This window comes from Limanda limanda, chromosome 21 (assembly GCF_963576545.1).
Source record: "Limanda limanda chromosome 21, fLimLim1.1, whole genome shotgun sequence".
Taxonomy (NCBI): domain Eukaryota; kingdom Metazoa; phylum Chordata; class Actinopteri; order Pleuronectiformes; family Pleuronectidae; genus Limanda; species Limanda limanda.
In genome coordinates, this window is record NC_083656.1 from 7923880 (window position 1) to 7949476 (window position 25597).

General features: G+C 46.4%; 1 protein-coding gene across 1 annotated transcript in view; it reads right to left on the reverse strand.

Annotated features, from left to right (window-relative positions):
* Positions 1-486: 486 nt before the first annotated feature.
* tcf7l2 (transcription factor 7 like 2) overlaps positions 487-25597 on the reverse strand; it is an 89946-nt gene continuing 64835 nt past the window's right edge. The window contains 11 exon segments of the mRNA XM_061095333.1: positions 487-1632; positions 4942-5014; positions 6146-6196; positions 7088-7136; positions 7839-7927; positions 7930-7945; positions 8537-8699; positions 8798-8920; positions 13239-13313; positions 14896-14998; positions 17590-17722. Coding sequence (XP_060951316.1) covers positions 1170-1632; positions 4942-5014; positions 6146-6196; positions 7088-7136; positions 7839-7927; positions 7930-7945; positions 8537-8699; positions 8798-8920; positions 13239-13313; positions 14896-14998; positions 17590-17722 — 1338 coding nt within the window. The 3' untranslated portion in view covers positions 487-1169.

Here is a 25597-nt window from a genome sequence, read left to right on the forward strand (position 1 = left end):
ATGTGACTGTGCAATAAAAAAGAAGGGCTTCGGACACGTTTCCATCTACTGAAGACATGGTACCCACCGTCTCCTGGTTCAAGTTTTCTATTCTTCTTTTTTGTAAAATGGCTTATAGACGCATTTCTTGAAATGAAGTTGTGCATACTTCTGTTCATGAGATCTACACAGTACACTGAGTGGAATCCAGGTTTTCAGCAAGGAAAGAAATCAAAGAAAACAAAAAAACAAAATCAAAAAAAGAAAAGATTTTTGCCTTTTTAAAACCTCCTTGTAAAAATGGATCATTCATATATAAGTCGCTTACCTTAAGAAAAAATATTTGTACAATGTATTAAGAAAAAAAAAAAAAAAAAGTCCAAAAGAGACACGTACAAGATACAACAAGCAATCTCTAAAGCAATAAATACTACTGGTCCTAGCGTTGTGACATTTTGACTTTAATAACCCTCGACCCCCCCGCCCCGCCCCTCAAGCCCACCCAACTTGCCTGACTCCGCCCCAAAGGTAAACAACAACAAAAACAAAATAAAAGACAACGCAGTGGAAGAATGCATATTTAACACAGTAATCCCGTCCCCCCCCATTATTCTGTACATTTAAACAAGAACAAGTAACATCACAATTAAAGTTGTTCCTCAGAGAGGTGTCGCCGCTAGCCTCATGCCCTCCTAGACTTTGAACAGATGTCAAATGATTGGTTCGCAAGCTCGTATTTAATACAAATAAAGAAGTAGAACCAACTCTTTCAAGAAAAGGGCTCATTGAACAATCTACCTACCTTTTTATATCCGTCTTTTAAACATATCGAAGTGGAACTAGATAATTTTTTCTGTTTGCACTGTTTTAACGTTACAAAAAAGACAAAACGAAAAATCCATAGAAATTTTGGCAGATTCACAAAGCCATACTACAGCTCATTGTATCATTTCTTTATAATAATTAGATTTTTTTTTTTTGTGAGAATGACGGGTCAAATATTGACCAATGAACCTCGATAAAACCAAAACAAATAATTTCAACGCCTTATGGCACAGGAACAGAAAAAAAATAAAAGAACCGACGGCAAAGTGAGATATAGCAGAGAGAGGGCCTCGAAAGGGTTTGTCTGTTTGTGTGAGTGTGTGTGTGTGCGGAGCTAGAAAAGAGGAGAAGGAGAATAGGATAGACTATTCTATAGACTTGGTCACTAGCGACAGCGGCTGGGGGTTCGAGGAGGAGAGGAGCGAGTGGGAATGACACAGCGATGCCGAGGACCGGGCCAGTGAGGACGCCACGGAGGAGCCCGGCTGCCGCGAGGACGAGACGTCGCCGCGCCCCAGGGCTCCGTTGTGGGAGGAGGCGCCGGGCGTTTTGCGAGATGCAGCAGAGTTTTCCAGCGGAACCAAAGATGGCGGTGGAGGCCCAGCCAGGAGGTGCGGGTGCGGGTGGTGGAGTGGCTGGTGGGCCGGTTTCATAGTCAGTGAGAGAGGTTGCATTTGTTCAGTCTGAGGTTTGGACTCTTTTGAGGAGGGGGAGGGGGCCACCGAGGAGGGGGAGGATGGGGGGGAGTCTAGTAAGCTTCCGTCCGTAGAGGGAGGACTGGCACAGCTGCCTTCACCTTGGATGTAGCGAATGCACTTTTTTTTTCTCCTGGGGGACAAGACGAGAGACAGAGAAGGAGGGTTAGTGTCACATCTTCGAGCGGCATCGTCCTCTCAGCACCGCCGGCGACCTGAATGCACCTTTTGCTTCCGAATTGAGGAGATCCACTATATCACCGTGGTGTTCACTCCACAGGTTAAAATTCTGCAGGTGCATTTAAGTAGCTTCGTACACCTCGTGCTGAGAGGAAAGGTTGTAGAAGGGACAGATTCCAAAAGACTAAACCATCAGACAGGACAGACATGGAGGAAAGATCACAGGTGAAGCACCTGGAGAGGAAGCAGCGGGGAAATGAGAAGCACACACATAGAGATGATGAAGATGATGAAGATGAGGATGAGAGAATTCAATGTGGTGGTTGGTTGCTCTCTGGATGTAAAACTCAAGCTTTTCTTACAGGCAGAGCTGCAGCTGGGGGATCAGCCTGCTACTGGACTCGGCCTCTATCGGGCTCTACCCTCTCTCTACTCTCTCTCTTCTCCTGAGGGGACAAAGTTTGGATCCGAGGCGCAAAAGTCAACAAGACCCACACTGCTGCTGCTTCTGCCCCACAGACACAAGTGAGTGTGTGTGTGTGCGCAAGGGGTCAAGGCAGCATGTTTGCATTCCTGCCTCGGGGGTCAAGACCCTCCCCCTGCCTGCCCGAGTCCCGGGGCCAGGCCCGTCGGAACCCAGTGTGCTCACACAGAAGGGGGGGGAGAGGGGGGAGTTGGGGAGTTCAGGGGGGATTGTTGCATTTATCTGTGGTGACTCTTCAGCAGTGAGGCCTGCGTTCAGATTTGGTTAAGGGGGAATCTCTGCCCACCTCGTCTCTACTCTGACCCCGGCAGTGACCCCTCTCTCTCAGCTCTCCGTTCTATCACAGGGATGCCTGAAGGCCGCGGAGCCTCAGTATTAAAGACTCACAGGGACAGAGAGAAGGTAAAAAAGAAAAAAGAAGAGCTTTTTAAAAAATATCTAAAAGATTGAGGCTCTTGGAACATGTGAGGCTGGTCCAGTGTTTTAAGTTAAGCTGTCAAATCAATCACTTCTCTGTAATTCTGACGGGGGGAAAAAATTCTACATAAACATAAATGGAGAGAGCAGATAACTGAGGATGAAAAAAAAAAGAAAAAAAAAGAGGGACAGCAACAAATCATATAGACAGGCTCATGAAATCATGATCGCATGCTGGGCTGAGAGACAGGCATGCATTTCCAATAAGCTCCACAGAACAAGCACACAAGACCAGACGGAATAGAAGACTAGAAAAAGTCTAGGAGAGAGAGTGTGTGGAGGGGGGTGTGTGGGGGGGGGGGGATACGGCTTTTAAAGTGTACGCTGCAGTGACAGTGTGGTTCTGGGTGGTGCGGAGCATCGACCGGGCGTGAGGAGGAATCATTTTTGCCGCGACGTGCACATCTCGCTCTCGATAACTGTCTGTCAAACCGCTACAAATGAGCTAATATCCATTTTTTTAACAGACATATCGATTCATAGAATGTTCCGGTGTACGTTATTGATTTCTCCGTCTCGGGGGAAATTACGAGCAGATGCATCTCTTAGGAAGCAGAGCCCAGAGAGAACTTTTAACCTCTCGGCTCCTGAAACAAAGGCGGAGTTATCGTCCTTTCCGGTCCGATGTCACCATGTGTTTTTTGTATTGTTTAAGGAAAAAATTATTTTTGATAACGTGTTTGGCAGGTAAGGCGATAAAAGAGCCGAGTGTGTGGAGCTGGGTGAGTGTGATGTCCGACAAGTTTCAGTGAAGATAATATGTTCAAACTATTTGTAATTGGTTAAATTGTCGCGGTAAATTCAAATTAATTTGAGATTGTGACATCGATTTTTAATCGTCATCCTTAAATCTTCTGACTAAACATTGAAGATGTTTAGTCAGATAAAAACGGTTTCAAAACAATGCAAATGAGACGATGTGTTGTGATGGTTGGCGCCGAAGAGTTGTGTAGGGGGTGAGGGAGGGAGGGAAGGATGTGGGTGCACAGACACAGAGAGAAGGGTATTACTGAGCAGAGACAAATACCTACCATGAAAATATTCCCAATTCAAAGACTGCTTGTGTCAGAACAGAAAGACAACAGGTAGGGACTAAGTAAGGGTTATTGAAGAGGAGTTTGGAGGAAGAAGAGGTGGAGAAAGAGGAGGAAGAGGGCACAGAAAAGAGTGTCACTGAGCAGGCCCTCAGAGAAAGCAGGGCTAAATTTGTAAGCATTACATTGTTATTCAAAGGACGCCAATTAGAACATACACGACAGTTAAGATGGGAGGGAATTATCCAGTGCCCGGAGAGAAAATGGATTTCAGCCATGACAAGTCCAGATTGTAAGAATTTTCCAAATTGCATTAGGAAGCCGTGATCTTGCTGCGAGATCTTTCTTCCAGATAAAATTTCGCTGATCTTTTTGAGAAATCCATTTTCTGCCACTGGGCTTGAACCAAGTCGAATGAAGAAAAAGAACTGTGAGGGAATTTATAGCAGGAAGCTCCTCGAAGTGAGGAGGGGAGGAGACAAGAGACGTTTTTCCATTTTTTAAGCACCGATGGAAAAAATGTTTTTAGAGGGATATCTGAGCAAATCATCAAGGAGAAGAAGCTGCTCATTGTGGATGTCTTCCTCCCATTGCTACTACAGCAGTTATACCTGCATGGTTTGCACCATAAACTCAGCTGGTCAAGCCCGAACAAGGCACGACACTTCTTTGGGGTATTTGCATCTGTTAGCCAAAGAGGTAGACACAAACATACACACAGAGACAAAAAAAGGAAAAAAGAAAGAAACAAAAGAAAAATGGACACGTCATTGCACGGACAACAACATATAGCCAGGGCTTAGGTTCAGGCTGGCAACACTGGGATGTCCTCCATATTGACCAAACCATCGGGCTCCAGATCCTTCAAGCCCCGACCTGCCAGTTCTCTCACCAATCTCAGTGAGGCTTTTTTTTGTACTGTACATCCTGCAATGAAACCCCTGTAGCCCCCAGACATGAGTCTTTATCAACACACACGCACAGACGCCATTCATACAAACACTCTGGCATATGCTGTTAAAAAAACCTTTCTTCCCAAACAGGAGGTAAACAAATCAAATAGTGGGACCCTACAGATAGACCGGCAGGGCGTGGCTGGAGGGAGCTGAGAGGTCACGATAGCTTGGCGGGAGAGACTACGTGAGGGCAAGGGAAGAGAAGAGAAGAGGAAGAAAAGGCAGCAGCACAGAGCGGAGGAGGAAGTCCCAGCGTACGGTTACCCAGCCTTCACCTGGCCCCGGCCAGTGCAAGCACACACCATACACACCTGCACGGGCCACACCAGTTATTCTGTTGATCAAGCCCAAAGCGCGCTCGACACTTCTTAGGAGCGCTCAGGTCTGATGCCGCAACAGGGAAGGGAAGCCAGCAGAGAGGAGGAATAGTACCCAAAATAAAGATAAATCAAAAAACAAGGAAATCAAAAAAGGAGGAGAGAAACGAGGAGAAAAAACAGATTACAGTGAATCTATGCAGCTTGGCAGTGGCTCATTGTGCAAGAAACCCCCTAAAACCCCCTTAAAGCCATTCCCAAGTGTGCCTTTACAGACAGGCCTGAACACAATTAGTGCGTTTCAGATATTAGTCAAAATCAAAATGCATGCAATGATTAAAATTATGGGATTAATATGGAAAGAAATGCTTTCAGTTGTGTGATCTGAATTCTGATTATTTAGATATAAGTGGAGCAAAAGCAGATTGGGTTAATTTGCCGCTAGATGTTATCATTGCACTAAGATTTATAAAGAAGACAAGGTCAAGGTGGTGGAGCTCTAAGGCAGTGGCAGCAGATTGCTGGTGAGTTAGGCCGAGCCAGGGGAAGCATTAAAAAAAAGAGGAACTACTCCTGAGACCTGGCTTCAAACAGCTGACTGTTCTCTATCAGTGGCAGAAAAGCTGCCAGTCAACTCGCTCGCTCCACACAATAATCAAGTCGTCATTAGAGGCGGAGCGGCGTGACCGCGGCGCAGTGTTTGAGTCCAGGCCCTGGAGTGAATAGAGAGGTTTTAAAAAGGAGGAGGCGGCCTAACTCATGCTGGCCTGTAGGAAAGGCACAGGCGCGGTGGCTACTGAGGCGTATCGATTAAGGAGGTTTACCCTGACATCATCTTTCAGGTCATACTCCACAATGATAATCTACCTTTAAATAATCACTTCCTCAAGTAAGTATAATAACTTTACAAAAATACGAGGGAAAAAATGCTCCAGACTAAAGCAGCAAGATGAGATGGAGGTAAATTAAATGAAATATAATCTAAGCTTGAAGTCAAATAAACAATAGCAACAGTTTAAAGAAGGAAAGCAGCAAACAAAGCAAAAATAGATAAATAAAAGAGCATATTTCAATGAATTTAACTTTAAAACCTGCCTAATATTGCACATTCATGGATGAATAAAAATATACAGTAATTTAAAAAATAAAGAAGAAGAAACAAGTTAGTAATTTAATATACTCAAAATGACATTAGCACCTGTAATCGGAGGGAGTGAAAGGCAAGGGTTTGGAAAATATTCTCTGTGTTCTGAAAAAAAAGAACAGATAGAGAGGCCTTCAAGAGGAGATCCGTCACCAGCGAGCGCAAAACACACAGGTCACAAGTCTGCTCACAATATGATCAGAAGAATATGAATCATAGGAATAAAAAAAATAAAGAAATCATAGAATTAGCAAACCTCCTTAATTTTAAGATATAAGTGATTTTTTTTTTTCGGGGAGGGAGGGGTTTATGTTGGTATAAAAGCATGCACGGAAGCAAGCAAAGGGGCAGCCCAACGAGCACGCACACACACACACACACACACACACACACACACACACACACACACACACACACACACACACACACACACACACACACACACACACACACACACACACACACACACACACACACACACACACACACATGCACAGTCACCCGCACACGGTACAGTAGTGCAAGTCTATCTGCAGGGCACAGGCATTATAAAACAGGGCCACATACACAATACTGGCAAAGTTAATGGCTCTCACAATGCTTCAAGTTCACATTCTCTAAAAAAACACACACACACACACACACATATCACAATACGAGAACGCTAAGGGGCAAAGTGGGGAGGGGAGGGTGGGTGTCAAGAGGGGAGGTGAGGAGGAGTGGGGGGGTCATGCATATTCAGTTGTTATTAGCTGGGGAAAATGGGAAAAGGGGGCATTACAAGCAACTCTACTATTTAAATATTGCATCGGGTAGCAAACTATACCAGAAAAAAAAAAAAAATAGCCAGGCACAATAACACACACGCACATACACACACACACACACAAATAAAACACACAAAAAACGAGCTTGACTTTTATCTTGCAACATGTCACATCTGCCTGACACATGATGGGGCTCTTCTAATATGGGAGATAATTGCAGCTCACTTACCATTGCTCTCTGCTTGCTGCTTTTCCCTTTTTCTCTTCTTCCTTTTCCCCTGTTGGTTAGCCGCCAAAAAATAGAAAGAAAAAAATAGACACAGACAGGAACCTTAGTTATTATATAGCAAAATGCCCAGAACATGAAACGGAGAATAGGACTCATCTTTGTGTTTACTTATTTATTCATTCATTCTTTCTCTGCCTATTCTCTCTCTCTCTCTGTCTCCTCTCTACTGTCTCTGCCCTCCGGTTTGTAACAGCCACTGCAGGCCAGACCCGAGTTCTCTCTCCTTCTGCTCGTTTCTTCTTGTTTCTGTAATCTTTTGTCTTATTTTCCTCTTGTCTGTGAGAACATCTAGCCGTCTTGACATGGGGCTTCTTGCTTTGGAAGGCAGATTTCTCTGAGGCGGCCGCTCCGTGGTCAACTCGATCCCAAAAACTGGATCAGATTGATGAGAACGCAGCGCTTGCTCGTGTGTCAGAACAAAGCGTTGAACATTCACAGAGGATTCCTCTAATCAACATCATGTTCGGGCCTTTGTTGCAAATATTCCTTCATGTCATTACACGATGTAGCTCGGGTCAAAGGCAATTTGTCCAGTCTCAAATATACATCAAAAGAACATTACAGGAAAAGGAGAGAGATCCCTCAGGCTAGGTAAGGAAAGAAAATAACTCATCCTGGTCATGTAACCTAGTGAAGGGGTTGGGTGGGGTGGGAGATCAGTCCGTTACGACTTGTAAACTTAAAAACTTACATAGTTGTCGCGTGCTGACCAGCCGGGGTACAGCTGCATGTGGAGCTGTCGTTCTTTCCTGGCCAGCTCGTAGTACTTGGCCTGCTCTCCCGCGTGAGGGCGTGCCACTGTGCAGGAGAGAGAGAGAACCAAGGCTGTTAGCATGAACACAGGAAACAAGGAGTACAGGTTGTGAAATAGACATCAATCTCTAATACTGGGCTATTATCAGGTCGTCTTTATATCTCAGTTCAAATCATGGTCCTAAATTCAGACTGGTAAATGCTTTAGCCTTGAATCCCAGGTGTAAATGTACATATTTACCCCGGTTATGTTTTCTTCTGCAATAACTACTGGACAGATTACAACAAAACTGATTTCTCACTGATTAACTCATGAATCTTGATGATCCATGGTCTGTGCTCACTGAGTGTGTTGTACCTATCTCAGTCCAAATCATGGTCATAAATTCAGACTGTTTAATGCTGTCACCTTGAATCCCAGGTGCCAAAAAACGGATTTTTCAGTGGATAACTCATGGATCTTTATGAAAAAATGAAATCTGGAACAATCGGGCGACTGATATCTACGATTGTGTTCATTTAGGTGCAGATCCACAGAGATGGAGGTATGTGCTCACTTGGTGTGTGGTACCTGAGCACTGGGATTCAGAACCCCAGTGACAAGCTCTTGAATCGGAGTGTGTGTCTGGGACTTACCCTCCGGCCCAGGATCTGGTTTATGGCGGCACTTTCCTTCAGTGTGCACTCCGCCACCACCTTGGCCCGCATCTCCTTCATGTAGAGCATGAAGGCATTCAGAGGCTTCTTTATGTGGACCTGCTTCTTCTTCTCCTCTTCCTTTTTAGCATCTGACTGTTTCCTGTGGTGTGGGAGGGCACAAGACAGGAAGGTGAGCACTATCAGACAAAAGTTGCTTCTCTGGTAGAAAGGATGACAGGCCGTGGAAGGTCTACTCACGAGTTGAGGGAGCTGATGTCGCTGTGGGAGGATTCCTGCTTGACGTTGGTTGTGACGATGGCCGGGTGTGGGATGCCCGTCGCGTGCAAACTGTGGTGGGGGGGCACCATGTGTGGGGGGAACCTGGAGGACAGAAGACTGTGTAAATCGTCAGAATGGACACAGGTGAAATGGGATGATGGAAAACATGTATACACAAGACAGTGCAGCTGTGGCTGAATCCCATTCCCTTCTTTCAATGACACGTCAAAGTGCTTTCTCAATTTTCTCTCAGGGGGGGGAATGGAATCAGCCACAAGAAATAAATGCATATACGTAAACATCCACATAAAAAATATCCAGGGTTGATTCATTTATCATTATTATTAGCAATAGCAACCAATTACGCTCAATGTTACACGAGTAAATCTGAACACAGAACCAACCCTGGACAACAAAACACTTCAAACTAATGTTAAACATCTAAATCATGACAAACCATCAGTAAAACATTTAAAAATCTATATTGTGTGGGAATAGGAAAGTGCAAGCGCACAAGATTAAACCTCGAATTCTGTTTTTAAATTGTACAAAAACCTTTTTTTATGTTTATTTAATCACAGCCTCATTGAGTGTCCTCTAATATGAGCAACAATCTGGATTTAAGTTTTTTTTTGCACCTTGAACTTTTCTTCACATTGTTATCGAGCCCTAAATAAGTGCTTGGAAAAATAGATAATTTCCCCATTTTACTGAAAATATCCGGTTTCGATCGGTAAAGCTTGGGCCATTATCTCCAAATAGGGATCATTGAAACTAGATCAAAACTGTTCCATCAAAGTCCAGGGTCACTTCAGGTTCTTGGTCTCTTATTTGCTTCCTCTTGTTCTTTTCTGCCAATTCAGCAGCTCTGACAGTCTTATCTCCATCCCTCCACACTGCTCTCATCACTTCATCATCACAGCTCCACAGAAACCCAGAGAGAACCTTATTTATGAAATTTGTTTCAGTGGCAGAAGACATCGCTGCCCTGTATGAGCCCTGTGCATGTATGACACTGATTATTCAGTGTGAGATTATATATATGTGTGTGTGTGTGTGTTTACAGCGCGGTGCCTCGGCTCCACGTGACCACACAAATTTAAGAGAAGAGAGGGGGATGAAGGAGAAGGGGAAAAAAGAGGAATAATGCTCCTTCTTTTTTTTTTTTTTTTGTTAAAGCAGCTCATTATCCGGCTGTGTCTGGCTGCATGGCTCCGAGCCAGAATATAATGATGAGGATAAACTTGCCAGGAACAACTAGTTTCTGTTGGAGGCCATCTCAGGGGAGTGCCAGTGTGCTCCCCCCTCAAACTCTTTCCCTCTTTTCCTCCTTTCCCCTCTTCTCCCTTCATCACTGACACATTGGTGTTTGTGCCATGTCATCCGCTGATGGGGCGCTCGGCAGCAGTGGCTGCATATCGCCCATCATTAGGGCTGCCTGCGTTCTCTTCACTCGCTCCGTTTCCCTCTCTCCCTGTTCACCTTCCCTCCTCTCTCTGTGCACTTGTTAAAATTTCCTCTGTTCTGAGATCTATTTTTTTCTTCTTCTCCTCTCCTCCTTCTTCTTCTTCTCTACTCCTCCTTGTCCCCTCGCCACCTCTGCGCTCCTCCGCTTCCTCTCTCTCTCTCTCTCTCTCTCCCCCTCCCGCTGCCACTGCATGGCCCAGGTTATGGTTTAAACATGACGGCCATCCCTTTGAAGCGCCGGGGCATCATCATCATCACCGGGGCTCATCAGTAGCGAGCGGCGCCTTGGACCAATTTAACCAACACAGAGACTGAGACGTGGAGGAGACCCCCAACCCCGGGGGCTCCTACGTCTCAATCTGAAAGGTAAGAATAGCTGGCGGTGTTGGGGTAGGCGTGTGTGTGTGTGTGTGGGGGGGGTCACTGGCGCAGCAAGCCCAGTGTCAGCCAGTGCCATTTAATTGCCAGTGCGAAGCAGTAGCCCCCGTGCCTGTTTAATGTATAATGATCCGGCCAGTGCACTTCTCCTGTTCCCCAGGAAAAGAGAGGGAGCAGGATGATGGGGGGAACATATCAAAGGGCAGGCTTAAGCATGAGGGGCAAAGGGGGGGCTTCAAATCCTCCCACCTGTCACACACACACACACACACACACACACACACACAATATAAGGGGACCTGCACTGGCTCCAACCCCATTATCAAAATAATGTCTTTCATTTGCTCCGATCACTGTCTCTCTTCTCTCCTTTTCCCTCCCGTCCTGAAACCATGTATTTTAAACAGGACCCGGGTGTGAGGTGTTCACCGCAGGACGACCAGCTCCCAGAGTCACTCGCTGCATCCTAATCCGGCTCCGGCACAGGGGACTGATACCGAGGCAAAGACCTGGCTGCCGACAGGAGTACAAGGCCGGGATGTCTTATTCTCTCCGGTTTCTTGCGGCACTCGACAAATGGTTTGAGCCATGGCGACAGTCTGGTTCTTTTCTATTGAACAGAACCAGCTAGTCTCAAAACACATATAATCTAACTAAATAATCAGATGATTAAAGAATTTGTGTAAGACTAGTTTGACAATGTAAGGAATGTATAAATGATAGGCATTGGTCCTGTTCAGTATGTAGTGCTAAGAACAAGCTGCAGCGGTGGACAACTTTTGATACGTGCATCGTCGGCCCATAGACATGTCCTGAAGAAAATGGAATAGACGTAGAGCAGCGAGGGTCAGTGGACTGTCGTACGGCGAGAGTATTTTTTTCGATTGAAAATGTCGGGCGGGTTCTGTGGGTGCTTGTTGAACTTCATTTACTTTGGATTGAGAGTGACTACCAGTTTTACAGTGGTTTTATAATGGGATAATGCACAATTATTTTCTGTACAGTTTTACAAGAGCGCAAGGCCGGGATGTCTTCTTCTCCCACCGGTTTCACCCCGGCACTTGACAAATGGTTTGATCCATGGCGACAGTCTGGTTCTTTTCTATTGAACAGAACCAGCTAACGGCTACGTGTGCAGGGACTCTGCCGTTCTGCTCACACAATTAGACAAATTAGGACTGGATTACATTTTTTTTTCCCTCTGCCCTGTCAAAGTCAGAATTTTGGTGGGGTTTTTTTTGGTGAGGAGGTGGGAGTTAGGGGGGGGGGTGTGTGGATAAACCCTCCCGTTCTCCAGAGAGCTCCCAGAGCCCTCCATCTATTCAGTTATACTAATTCAATTAGGGGCCTCATCACAGGGCATTAGCTCTTCCCCATGGCCACCCCCCCCCCCCCCCCTGCCTGTATATTCAATTAGCAGCACTGGAAATAAGATGATCACAATGTAGAGGCTGCCATTAAGGGACCGAATTAGCAGTCACTTGAAGTCCAGGTCGGCTGGGTTAGCGCTGCCAGATGCCGATGTCTGGACAGACCCAGCGTCTGACCCTTTGCACCTGAGACTTCCTCTGGGTTTTCGGGGGGGTGGGGGGGGTGGTACTGGCTCTTACCCAGACACCACACTCCAGACTAACGTGCAGGACGGTATTTCAAACCTCAACTGAACTGTCTGGGTGAGTTTACAAACTCTTTTCTCTTATTCTCTCAGCTTTAACCCCCTTGTGACTCCTCCCTGCCTCCACATGATCCATCAATGTCACAGAGGTGTAAGCACCCAGTCCTCAGGAGCTGCTTTTCCAATCAGGCTGTAATTAAACTGAAGCTCGGCCTCCTCCCAAGACTCTACACCCGCCACGTCCAAAAATCCCCCCCGCTGCAAGTGCACATGGAGGGAGGAGTGGAGGGAGTAGAGGGAGAGAGGGAGGATTGGGTTTTGTTTTGTTGCATCTAAAATTAATTATTTTCACTTCCCACACAATATAGAGGACATTACTCCCTCAGGGGAGAATCAAGTAGTTTAACACCGACTGACAAACACACAGACATGTAGACGAGATGGCAACGAACACACACATACCCCCCCCCCCCCCATGGGTGCAGTAATGTCCACAGCAGCACTTGAGCTGGACCCTAATGGGCTGAACCAGAGAGGCAGACAAGTGCCAGGGCCCCCCCGACTCCTATCTAGTCCCCTTCAAAGTGTTTGCTGTGTTTGTTTGTCTGTCTGGCGACTGGAACTCACAGCAAGGACATGCCCCGGCTCATTTCAGATCTGCCTGACATGCAGTGGGGGTAAATGTTCTTCAGGGGCCTCATTAGAAAATGATAAATATAATTAATATTTGAGCACGCGAGCTGGAGCCCCCCCCCCCACGCTGGAGAATTGGCCTTTTGAACACAGGGAGGGGGAGTGCGAGCTCTCCTTAAGGGAGAAGTTGCTGCTCTGCGTGTGCGTGTGTGTTGCTTGCGAATTTCCCTGACAGCCAACACAAACACACACACAACTGAATGAATGAGTGAGTGGTTGTGTGTGTGTGTGTGTGTGTGTGTTTAAAGCTCCTAGGGCTCAACTCACCTTGACATGGATGCGTTGACAGTGAGCGCAGTGGGGTAGGGGTGTCTGAAACCCTGGTAAACAGGTTGACCTTGCCTGGGAAGGGGGAAGAAAAGAAGAAAGAGGAGAAGGTAAAGGAACCGGCTTGATGGAGGAGGAGAAGGTAAAGCCCCCTGTCTCCCTCTCTCTCCCTCCCTCCCCACCGTGGGCCTCTTTATTCTCATTTGATCAGGACAAAAATCTGGGGGATTGCAGAGCGCAGATCAAAGGGAGGAAAACTCTGAACAATTTGAATGCCACAAATCTTGATAGCGATGGCTAATTAAATTTCATAACCCTTCGCTCTGTGTCGACAGACTGGGGCCCGGTTCCTCCCCGAGCTGGAACTAGGTGTTTTGTTGTGATAATTAAAGACGAAGCGCGGGTCTCTTTAATGGAGCCATCACGCTAATTGAGGTCTACACATCCAAAGACAAACAATAATGAATGTAAATTTATACCAAAATAAAGTGCAGCAAATCAAAGGGCGCCGTGGCTGCGCTCGGGGCCTCTCTCGCTATTTAGATCGCGGTGAGAAAACATTAAATTAACAGAGCTTAATTTGTAGCCTTTTGTCATATTAACAAGTGTTGACAAGAGTTACCAGGGGAGAGCCCCCGTGTGGAATTGTGGGTAAAATACAGGCAATCACGGTTCATTACTCTAATTGGACCATACAGCCACATGCAAAATAGGATTTGCCACAAAGTAGCGGGTTGAGGCCGTTGAGGACCCGAGGACGCTGGGATGGGCGGCTGTGGTCCAGGAGTGAGTGTGCTGGAGAGTTCAGGGATCAAGTTTTAGTTTGTGAGAGGCACCTAACTCAGAGAGGGGGGGGGGCAGGCCGGGGACCAACAGGAGACTATGACAGCTTCTGTAATTGACTGTGTCTGCATAAAGACCAACATCCTGCTGCTATAGTATCACACAGCAGTAAGGTAATATCTGCTACTATTGTATAGTGTTTAATTCAATAACAATTTGCATTCATAGCAAATGTAGCCAAATATCCTTCACACTACAGCAGGGCTACTGAGGCCTGCTGCAGTGTGCAGGACTAGTCAGGTAAGTTTCCATGATATTACTGGCAAAAAATATATTAGCATGCTGATTGAGGATTGTTCATCTGTTCATCTAGCCTTTTTCCATTAATTTATCCATCAATTGTAAAATATGTTTACAGACGATTCCAATTGTTAGCTAACTATTTATATCTCTGGCATTGCATTAGAGTTTTTTTTACAAACTTTTTTCTCATCTTATTCTACAGAACAATGCCACGTGCACTCTCTCGTGTGTGGAGGCATTTCACCCCAAACAATGTAGAAGGAAAGGCTGTGTACATTTGCAAATACTGTGCAAAGACCTATGTTAAGAATGACACAAAGATGCAGAAGCATATAGTCAAGTGCCCAAAGTTTCCACAGGGCTCAAATTAGCCTATAACAAAACAAAATGTTTATATTTATGTCTTTATATAACAAGGTAAATACAGTTAGTATAAATTATCCACAAAATTCCCAGTTTATTCCCGTTAATTCCCGTATATTCCCGTTAATTCCCATGGCAAGTTTCCAACTTTGAATATTCCCGGAATTTTGCAACCCGAAGAAGGAGTAATTAAAAAAGTTTCACTTACTGTGGTACTAACCATCCTAGCGGATGGGGGATCTGGCCGACAGCGCCGGGTGACAGTGGGTAATAAGGAGATATATCTGGAGGATGTGGAGGCCGTGGGATTCCTGCGGCAGAAAGAGAGGAGGTGGTCAGACGAGGAGATGATGACAACCAGAGAACCAAATCTGTGCCGGTGATGAATTCACTCTTTGTTGAGAGTTTCACATCTGAACGGGGCAGACATCACAGGAGTGCAGATGGGAGGAAGAAGGGCTCGTTGCTCGCATGTACACAGTGCTAAATCACACTCGCTGATCAAAGGCCTTTGAGGCGGCGGCACAATGTGTTGGAGGAGGCAGAGGGGAGAGAGGTGAGGAGAAAACACCAACACCATTCTTGTCACATTTGTCTCCTGAATCAGAAGATTAATGATATAAAATGACTGAGGTTTAGAAGTTAACGGAACACAACAATATAATTAAAGGCGTCTCTGTGATCACAGAGCTTTCAGTACCAGGCTACAGATTGAGGCTGCCGGCTCATTTACTCTGGCAACCCGGCTGGATGCATATGCATTTCACCTCAAGCTATTTTAGAAATAAGAGCTGCAAGTTGGGACCAATTAAACTGTGAGGGCTTTGTGCTTTTGACTGAGATAAATAAGAAACTAGGTGTAAATCTCCATTTGTCCAAGTGATCTTCATGTTAAATATAAAAACAGCAGCGAATTCAGTTTGTTATCCGCTTAAGACAAACAGCGACTAAGACTTTCAATTTAAGCACAGCTCTCGTTGAGGGCAGCGCAATTGCGGCGTCTGCGGTGTTGCCTTTACAATCTGTGGCAGCTGACAGGCGATTGCATCAACAAGCTGCCCCGAATGAACGCCTTGAAAAGGTCTCGCACGCAGCCGGGTGTAAAAATAACTTTCTCTCTCATGATAAACTTGAAACAGGGAACACTAGACGTGTGTAAAAGCGCAGCAGGGAGGTGTGTGTGTGTGTGTGTGCTCCGTAGATGAGGAACTGAGGGACTTTTAATTTTGGCTGTTGTGTGTTTCTTCCACACAGCTGGCTCACACCGCGCAGCTGTCATCGCAGATACATGATCTGAGTCGGTGCCAGCACATGTATAAGCCAGTTCATTCTCCGCAGATCCGAACTTGGCCCGTGGTTGGGGTTACGCCCCGAGTTCACGGCTGATCCAGGTTATCCAGGAACTGTCTCTTGAGACGGATCCGGTTACTCACGGACAATGTGCTGTGCAGCAGTTTGTGTCGAAACCGAAAATCATAAATTTCCTTGGAAACGCAGCAAGTTCTATTAAAAAGGAAAAAACGCTCGCAAACATTATCCAATCGCCACCCGGTGCTCAAGACCTAATATAGCTCATTAATTAATACATTAATTTAACACTGAGCCCAATTAAGCAGCCCCATTAAGCACTACATTAAACAGCAGCTGGCATATTATTTCCCCCTTTGTACGGACCATCATAATAAGGGAACGTTATTACCTAAAACATTGACTGGAGCCTCCGGAGAGCCTTGAAAAGCCGGAAATAATTCGCTGCGCCGAGAATGCATTAACCTGAAAGGACGGCGCTGAATGACAGTTAAACAGAATGAAGCGTTCGGTCAAAGATGCTCACGGAAAAAAACGAATAGAATCGTCTTAAAATGTCTGCTGAGCGGTTGCGGGAGCGGGAACGCGTGGGCAGACTCCGACTGCTAAACCTGGACACCCGGAGTCTGCAGGATCAACAGGCTGTGAAGACATAACTGCAGATCTGACAGGCGCGGTGGATGATCAAAAAACGTTGTACACATCCAAGTGCCCGGGTCACGTCTCCCATTTTGAGGTTTTTGTGTACAGACATCATCTGGAGGAGCCAGCCTTGCAGATTCTGTGTGTTCGCTGCTCTCTGGTAGTTGGATGTGAGGTCCTGCAACTACAGTGGCGGTCTTGTTCGGAGCCTTGGCAGCCGGAGCAACAGTCAGGAGACGTGGAGGTTGTTTGCTGAACTCCATGTCTTAGAGGGGTTTTACCAGCCGCTCTTCAGGTTCTTGTTCTCTAACGTGAGCATGATCGAAAAATCAATAAGTAACCGATGAGAGTTTACTTTGTCCCACTATACTACGTAACAGAAAATTCTAACAAAACAAATGGGTGTTATATATTTAAATAGCACAGTACAGTGAACTCTACACAATACCTGTACTGTAAATATGATGTCGGAGCTATGTTTGAATATTGAATTGTTTTCACAAGAAAGTGTCTGCAGACAGACAGACGCCCACTAGGACAAACACTACAGGTCCTGTACCAGACAGCAGGGCATTATAAAACATTTGCACACCCATGAGTGCAAACACTGTCAAAGACCTGAGGTGCCTGAACTGAGGAGAGCTGCTTCTGTGCAGTTCTACTACGTGTTTTGTCCTCTGCCAAGGAGGTTATGTTTTCACCCCTGTCCATCGTAAGGAATGGTTTTCTATTCACCTTCTTCAACATTGCGAGATGGGCTATTTTTTGAAATTTCCCCCATTTTAGCTTGTAATCATTCATTGATTCTGATATAGTTGTGAAGTTGAATGTGTGAAGTTAGGTGCAGATTGATTGAATTGAAGGGGACGTTCCTTCGTGTATCTCACCTACATGAAGGATATGTTTAATGTGCACAGGCCTTTCACAGATTTAAAAGAAACTTATTTTTTACCTGTTTTGGGATCCACGTCTGTCTGTAGGTGAGGTGGGGGGTTCCCCGGTGTGAAGTGCTCATTGCTGTAGGTGATCAGAGGTGTGAGAGGGTGCACATGATGAGGGTGCTGTACCACTGGAACCTTATTAGACTGTGGAGAGAAGAAGGATACAGATGGACAGGGAGAAAGAGAGAGAGAGAGGGGGAGAGGGGCAAAAAAAGGAGGTCAGGGTGTTAATATTTGGGTTATGGTTTGGAGAATGCAGGCGCCTGCCACAGAATTATAACTTGGGTTTTTTCGAAAGCTCTCGAAAGAAGAGCTCAGATGCTGGGTGCTCCCGAGGCGCCCAAACCACCAAGCCACAGTGAAAATAGTGTGGTTTGTAATTAAAAACACTTCTGCGGTGTCACCCTGGAATTCGGTAACACAATCTGCGAGGCTTGGGGGGTTGCCAGTTCACATTTGGGCCTGACGTGTGATGAGGCACTTTTAACCACGGTTTGCAGTGAAGTAATCGATCATCTGTAAACCACGAAATCAAGGCAGCGCGTGTAAACCCACAGTCATCAGCAGCTCCAGTCAGCGGAGCGCTCCACTCTCCTCCTCCTCTCCCCTCTTCCTCGCTCCCCTTCCCTCCTCTATTCCCCAGGGGCCCCGGTTCACAGAGGGTCGGGATGTATTGTAATAAAAGGGTTAGGAGAGAGAGGAGGTGGGGCTGAAAATCCATTTCTGCATTTTTGCCAAATTAGTTTTAGCTATGTAATCTTCTCTTTGTGCTCCTAAGTGGCGCAGGCCCCCTTTTTTTTCAATTACCCAAAGATTACAGTGGAGCTTTAGGGGTGTGCTGCCGTGGGCCCCTGTGTTAACCGGGCGCTCAGCCCCTCTCATCAGGCCAAGCAGGGACAGACACTAATACACACACAGTCCCAGACCACGAGATAACCAGATTAGAGCTCGGCTGTAGATGAGGCCGGTGGCAGAGGCTGCTCCTCGGCTCTTTAACCACACAGTCTTATCCTGCCCTCAGCAGTCAAAGAAGCAGCACTAATCAGGCTTATCATAACATGGATGATATGTTCAGGGGGAGGAGAGGAGTGAGAGACCAAGCCGCTTGTGTGTGTGTGTGTGTGTGTGTGTGTGTGTGTGTGTTCAGTCTCCTCTCTCACAGGCCACACACCCTCATTAGTGACTTTAACCCATGCAGGATAGAAAAAAAAAACAGCTCCACTGTGGCACATTTCCAACAGACTTTGAAAAACATTAATAGGACAAGATGTTGGCAGGAGGGGGGGGGGGCGGCTGGGGGTCATACATACATAAGATGCTCAGTTGCCCAACGCTCATTGACAATACAAATGCAAAGCTGTGGGCCCAGGGGCGAGACCGACGTGGGAGGAGCTTAATGCTGCAAACTAATCATCTGTGTGAGTCTGAAGTTAATATCAAGAGTGAGAGTGAAATACAGCAACAGCTCATTCAGGAGGTAGACGTCCATGTGTACGACCCGTGCAGATCTCTATTCTATCTATCTCTATCTCTATTGGGGGCTGGGATGATTGGGGGGGGGGGAAGAAGCGGAGTGGGGGCATTCCCTATTGCCATGGTCCCAATGAAAGATTAATGAACCCCAGCAGAACTCCAGGGAGGCAGAGAGACTCCTGGGACTCATTCACAGCCCTGAGCTGAAAAGGCTGGGGAGGGGAGGAGGAGAGGAGGAGAGGAGGAGAGAGGGGCTGGGAGGGAGGGGGTGTGTTTGTGTGTCGGAGGTGGAGGGGGGGGGGCGGGCGTTAGGTGGAAGGGGATTCGTTAAAAAAGAAACACAAACCAAGACACTTCTTGTTGCATAGGGGCCTCCCGATCTGATCTGCACATCGAGAAGAGAGGGATGAAAAAGAAACTGGTAGAAACACTACCAGGGTGGGGTGTGGGGGGGGGTTATGACAGCTGCCAGCCTGAAGAGTCGGCAGCTGAGAAGATGGCCTCTGCTTTCCCTCCCTCTCTCTCTCTCTCTCTCTCTCTCTCTCGCCACCCCTCCTATCTCTCACCTCCTCACCTCTCCTCCGCTCCTCCCTCGGGTAATGATGTGAAAGAATGTTGTCAATTCTTCATCTCTCTCTCGGTGCTGAAAAGCTTTAGTGGCCATTTAAATGAGTTCTTTTGTGCAGGGGCCCCGGCCATTGAGAAGACAGTTCAAAATGCCCATCCACTGAGTCCACATTTAGACGAAGGGTGTTAGAGAGGGTGTGTATGGAACGGAGAGAGAGAGAGAGAGAGAGAGAGAGAGAGGGAGGGAGGGAGGGAACTAGGAGCCAGTAGATTTACATCATAGTCACTTTGAGGGGTCTCTCTTTTTTCCCTGAAAAGCCCCAAAGTGAGGCAGATAGCAACAGTCCACCCTGTCCTCTTCAGTCTATGAAGGACAGGAAGGAAAGTAATAACAGGAAGTTGAGTTTCGGTTCGCCTGTTGCAGGAGATTTCTTAACCCTCTTTTATATTTCTTGCCGAAAACTCAAGGAATCCCCTTTTGCCATCAGTCAAATCGCCGAATGCATGTATCAGGGTTCATACACATTTTGACCAATGGATTACCATGACTTTTCAATAACTGAACCAAATTTCCATGAACCAACATTTTGTGAAATCTCGGTGTATACGTGAAAAAGTGACGAAATGTAGTATTTAAACTAACAATGAGAATTCCAAGGCATACAGTATACCTTAAATGACACAAACCGAAGTATGCCTGCTTATATTTTGAACGTATTTCTTTAAAAGCATGTGAATTATTTAAAACTCAGCGTAAGTGAACGACATGAAAATAGGAATATAACAAATTTCCATGACTTTTCCAAAACTTTTGGGGTTTTATTGTTTTCCATGACTGTTCCAGGCCTGGAAATGAACATTAAACAATTCCATGACTTATCCAGGTTTTCCATGACCGTAGGAACCCTGATATCTAGTGCCAGTCAGCTGCTGTGGACTTCCTGTGGTCTGATGTCTTCAATCAGCACACACACGCTCGCTCTACACGCCGTGTGATCATCGCACACGCTCCGGCCTCGACTTGGCCTTGCCGCTGACGTCAATGGCGGCGGCGCTCGGTGGTCCCCGGGGGGAGAGGAGGTCCCGCACCTGCCCTGTGGCCACCGTGGGACAATGTGTGTCCCCGGGACTCGTCTGGCAGGCTGCTGGGTGCCACAGCCACACACAGGACCGCCGAGCGCAGCCAAACAAAAGCAGTCGACGTGGGAGGCTTCGCTCTCCCGGCTCCACAAAAGCCAGGGGAGAAGAAAGAACGTTTCCTGCCCCTCCACCCCCGCCGACTTGCATCCTTCCCACCACCTCCACCGTTACAACAAACAAATATAGCAGGAGAGAGAATCAGGCACACAGCTCTCTAGTCATGATCACCAGATCTCCAAGCCTTTAGAAGAGAAAGAGAGATTTTCGCATTCAAAAGACCCCGAAGAAGAATTTAAGAGCGCACTCTGGTACGAACATCAATGAACACATTGACTTGCTCCACATCCAGGACACATACGGCGCCTGCTGCTGAGGAAGGGCCAGCGCTGTGAAGTGCAGGCAGCACACTTTAACACAGCAGACACAAACAGAGGCAGGAGCCGCTGCTGCCTCTGGTTATGTTATTGATATTGCCTCTATTCTATTCTATTCCTTTCTATTCTCAGTTTCCAGCTGCGAGGCTCATATGCTCAAAGAAGAGAAGGTCCATGGGCCTGATTGTATTTCATTTTTTTGTATTTCTTTATGATAACCATCTCCTCACAATGGGGCAGATCTACACTACCTGTTAAGTGCGAACCACCATCACTGTTTTTGGTCTCAAATCTTCCGACATTTCGACTCGGCAGGTGTTAAACTGCTGCCACCTGCTGCGACGCTGCCACGACCAGGAAACGATCTTGAGTGCAAATATATATTTCCTGTTCTAGCTGGTGACTAATGCTGTTCTGCCGAAAAGAGCCTTGTGGAAGAAGACAAGTCAGACCTCTGGGGAGGGAGGGAGAGGGAGGGGGGGTGCACAGGAGAAGGCAGAAGGGGGTGAGAAAGTGACAGCAGGACGGAGTGAGACAAAGAGAGGGAGACCAGAGAGGTGGAAGCCGGACAGGAAAAAGCTGTTGGCCTTGCATTTCCGCCTGGTGGCACCTCGCTGGGGCAATTTGAGCCCTAAATGTGAATGTGGTGACCTTGCTGGTCGGGGGGGCGAGTGGGGGGGGAGGGTACAGCCTCTGTCGCTTTCTGCTTTATATCATGATATGATGAGTTGTCACAACAGCTTGCCGGGGCGCTAATGAGCTGTACTGAGGCCGGGGCAGGGAAGGGAAGGGAGGCCAGGCAGCGGAGGAGAGAGGGATGACAGTGGCGTGATGGATGGGGGGGGGGTCCTCTCAGGCCGGCACATTCCAAAGCAAGCAGGAAAGAAGGCACATGGAGTGACACCACACGGCAGTGATGCAGAGAGGGGAGAGGTAATTTGTTTAAGCGTGTAAGTTGTGAGAGAAACACAAAAAGTTTCAAACTGCGATGGAACCGATGGAATTAAATCGTTGAGTATCGGTGTCGTCCCGCTGAAATTTGTTTACGTACAGGACGGCTGCTGTTTTCCTCTGGGAGGAATAGAGCGCCCCCTCCAGGCTAAAGATCTCCATCTCCAAGCAAACCTCATATCAACCCAACTCACACACACACACACACACACACACACAAGCCCGTTAGCAGCCGATCAAATCAATCCTCAAGATTCAAGCAGACAATCTAAGGGAATACTCAGAGATTAACGGCAATGGAATATGAAATGTTCGACAAATTAAAGGCTTATCAGAGCCACGATCCTCCACAGCACAGCACACTGATTAAAAAAATATTTCTTGGTTAATCATTGGAGAGAGAAGAAAAAAAAAAACCTCACAATATTAAGAACCTGGGAATTGTAAGGGGGTGAAATGGAGAGGGGGAGTTAAAAAGCAGATATGGAGGTGTTGATCAGTTTCCTCTCGCAGAGAAGATGCGTCTCGGAGGGCAGGAGGCTCCTGAGACCACAGTATATTTAAAAGTTAATCTATTCACTTTGCTGCAGTGACATGCCGACTGCTTGATCAGAGCGCTGAACAAAAATACGATGTGGGCCAGAGCCTTTGCTCCCCTTCCTCCTGCTCTCCTCGCTAGCGCTCAAGTCGTTCGTCACCATTTATTTTCGCTTCCCATCTTTGATAGTCGGCACATCAAATGGAATCGCAGAAAGGACGTGTTCTGATATGTCACAGATAAATAAAACTGTGCACAAATAGCTTAAATATGAAGTGGTATTTGGCAGAACTGTTGTATTCTGTGAAGACAAATCGCCTCTTTAGACACACACGTGCGTTTTAAAGCTTTTCCCTTTTCAGTGTAAACAGCCTCTTGAGCTCTCGTACCTGAGGTAAAGGGGCTTCGCTGAGAGGTGATATTGTGTCGCGGTGTTAAGAGCCAGAGTGAATTCTGCCTTTTGAAATGCAATCAGCTCCTCAGAATTTCGTTTGAAAGCCGCGCAATTAAGAATTTGAATCGGATGGCACACATTGACAAAGGGATATGTTAATCCTGAAATCTTATTTTACATTTCACGGTGAAGAGTTTGATCTATCAACTAATGTTTTGTCGAGTAAATAATATTCCTCTTGACACAATAATGTCTTTTTTTTAAAAGTTGAATTAAGTTGTTTTAAATTAAGTGAGATTTGTTTAATATTTATTATATAGGCCAATTCAAAAGTATTTAAAACAACACATTTTAAAGTATGTGACAATAAGGAGACTAGAGATATAGCATGTGTGTATAATATAGTAGCATGTGTGTATAATAAAGTTAGCATGAACACACACAAGAAAGTTTCTAAAGTGGCCGATTACAGACTTCAGGAATCCTATGACCACGACGCCCCTCCCTCCTCAACCTACGACCAACCTGCACCACAACGCCATCAACAACCTGTCAGAGTGAAGCTACCAGGCCGTCGGGGGTGAGAAACAAAACAAGAGAGAGAGAGTGAGAGAGAGAGAGAGAGAGAGAGAGAAAGAGAAGAAGCAGGGGAGCAGTGCTGCGTTACTCACCCAGCTGCTCAGATTGAGGGGCCAGCAGCCCACCTGCTGGAGGAGCGAGAGCCCGGGGCCCAGGACTCCTCCTGCCTTGGCTCCCGTCTCCTCCGGCCCGGCTGGAGCTCCGTCCCGCGGGTACATGACCCCCTCCGTCCCACCCCCACCCTCGTCTCCTCTTCCTCGCTCCACCTGCCCCCCCCCCAGCTCCTTCACTTCTCCTCCTTCTTTGTCTCTGTCTCTGCCTTGGCTCCTTGCTCCACTGTGCACAAGTGTGTTGCTGGGCATGTGTGATGTGGCTGCATGTGTGTGTGTTTATCGCCCCCCCCCCCCCCCTCTCTTTGCACTTGGCACGGTGGCCGGCTGACCGTCGCTCCCTTAGGTTATGACATGAGTGTGTGTATCTCTTGAGGCGTCTAGAACAGGCTCAGGGTCTGAGGCCTAGTTTCACACACACACAACTACACACACAACTATACACACACACACTCACCACAATCCCCTCCACCCACCCACATGCATCTCTCAAAGTAAAATCCCCAAAATCTTTCCCTCTAACCACAGACACCCTCTTAGCTCTTATCCAGTCGCAGTCTCCTCTTCTCTGCTCAGTCAAAGTTTTGACGCTGGTGACAAGATGTAGAAGAAGTGAGAGACAGAATATGGACGGAGAGAAGGAGAAATTACTCTGAGCAGCTTTTCAGCACTGCAGCTTCCCACTAGCAATACTGGAGAAAAAAATATATACTCACAAACACACACACACACGCACAAAAATCAGTTATTACCCAAATCCCTGCTGTACTTTGGGCCTGTGTGTGTGTTTCTTAAGAGCATGTGTGTGTGTGTGTGTGTGTGTGTGTGTGTGTGTGTGTGTATGTGTGTGGGCTCTGCTGTGCCTCCAGGATGCCCAGAGACGAACCGGCAGCTTGAAAAGCTTTGGCTACAAGGTAAAGCGAGCAAGGCGAGAGATGGAGACAAAGAGGAGAGAGCAGGAGAGGGAGCGAGAGAGAGAGAGAGAGAGAGAGAAAGGGAGAATACAAAAAAAAAAGGAACAAGACACAACAACATCCACAAAGGGAGGGCAGGCTCAGCAAAGTGTGGCCAACAGTCACTTTATCTGTGTGATGCTGACAGTCCCCTCTTCAAGCCCACTTTCCCGGAGGAGGGTGGGGGTGCAGACCGAGGAGAGGGAGAGAAAGTCTTCACTCTGACATGGATGTGCCACCTTTCGTCGCGATCCTTTTTTTTTTTTATTTCATTTTTTTCTCTCGCACCCTTTTTTCCCAAACAATACCTTAGAGTGCACAACAATTCCTTTCTTAACCCCCCCCCCCCCCACCACCACCAATCCTCCTCAGCTCTGTCTCCATTCAAGGTTCATGTGAACAAGGCCTCGACGAGCCCCCCCCACCCACCTCCTCCTCCTCTTCTCTCCATTCTCTTTTTTCTCCGCAACTATTTCACCTTCAAATCCATTATTCTGCTGAATACTGAAGTCAAATGATAAGCTTCACGTGGTCAAGACTTTTTTTCTTTTTTCAACAAGCACAAAGAAATTCAACAGATCTGTTGTGAATACACAGGCTTGGTGCAATAAGGAGCAATTCCGTCAAACTCAAATGAACTTGTTATTTTTAAATTACATAATATGCGATAATTTAATCATTGTAAAGATGTTTTATCATTTTTTCCTGAAATCGCTTAGAGATTTTATTTGTTCCCACATTAAATAATTAATATTAGGGGATAGTTATACATTAAATTTAAAAAAAATACTACACGTATAAAATCATCTCAGATTAAAAAAACACCTAATTTTTATTTTTTTATATATTTTATTATATATTTTTCATTGCAACAAAAATAATCAGCTTTCACATGTAAGGTTTGTTTTTCATTTTTACATTCGATAATTAACTGGACTTG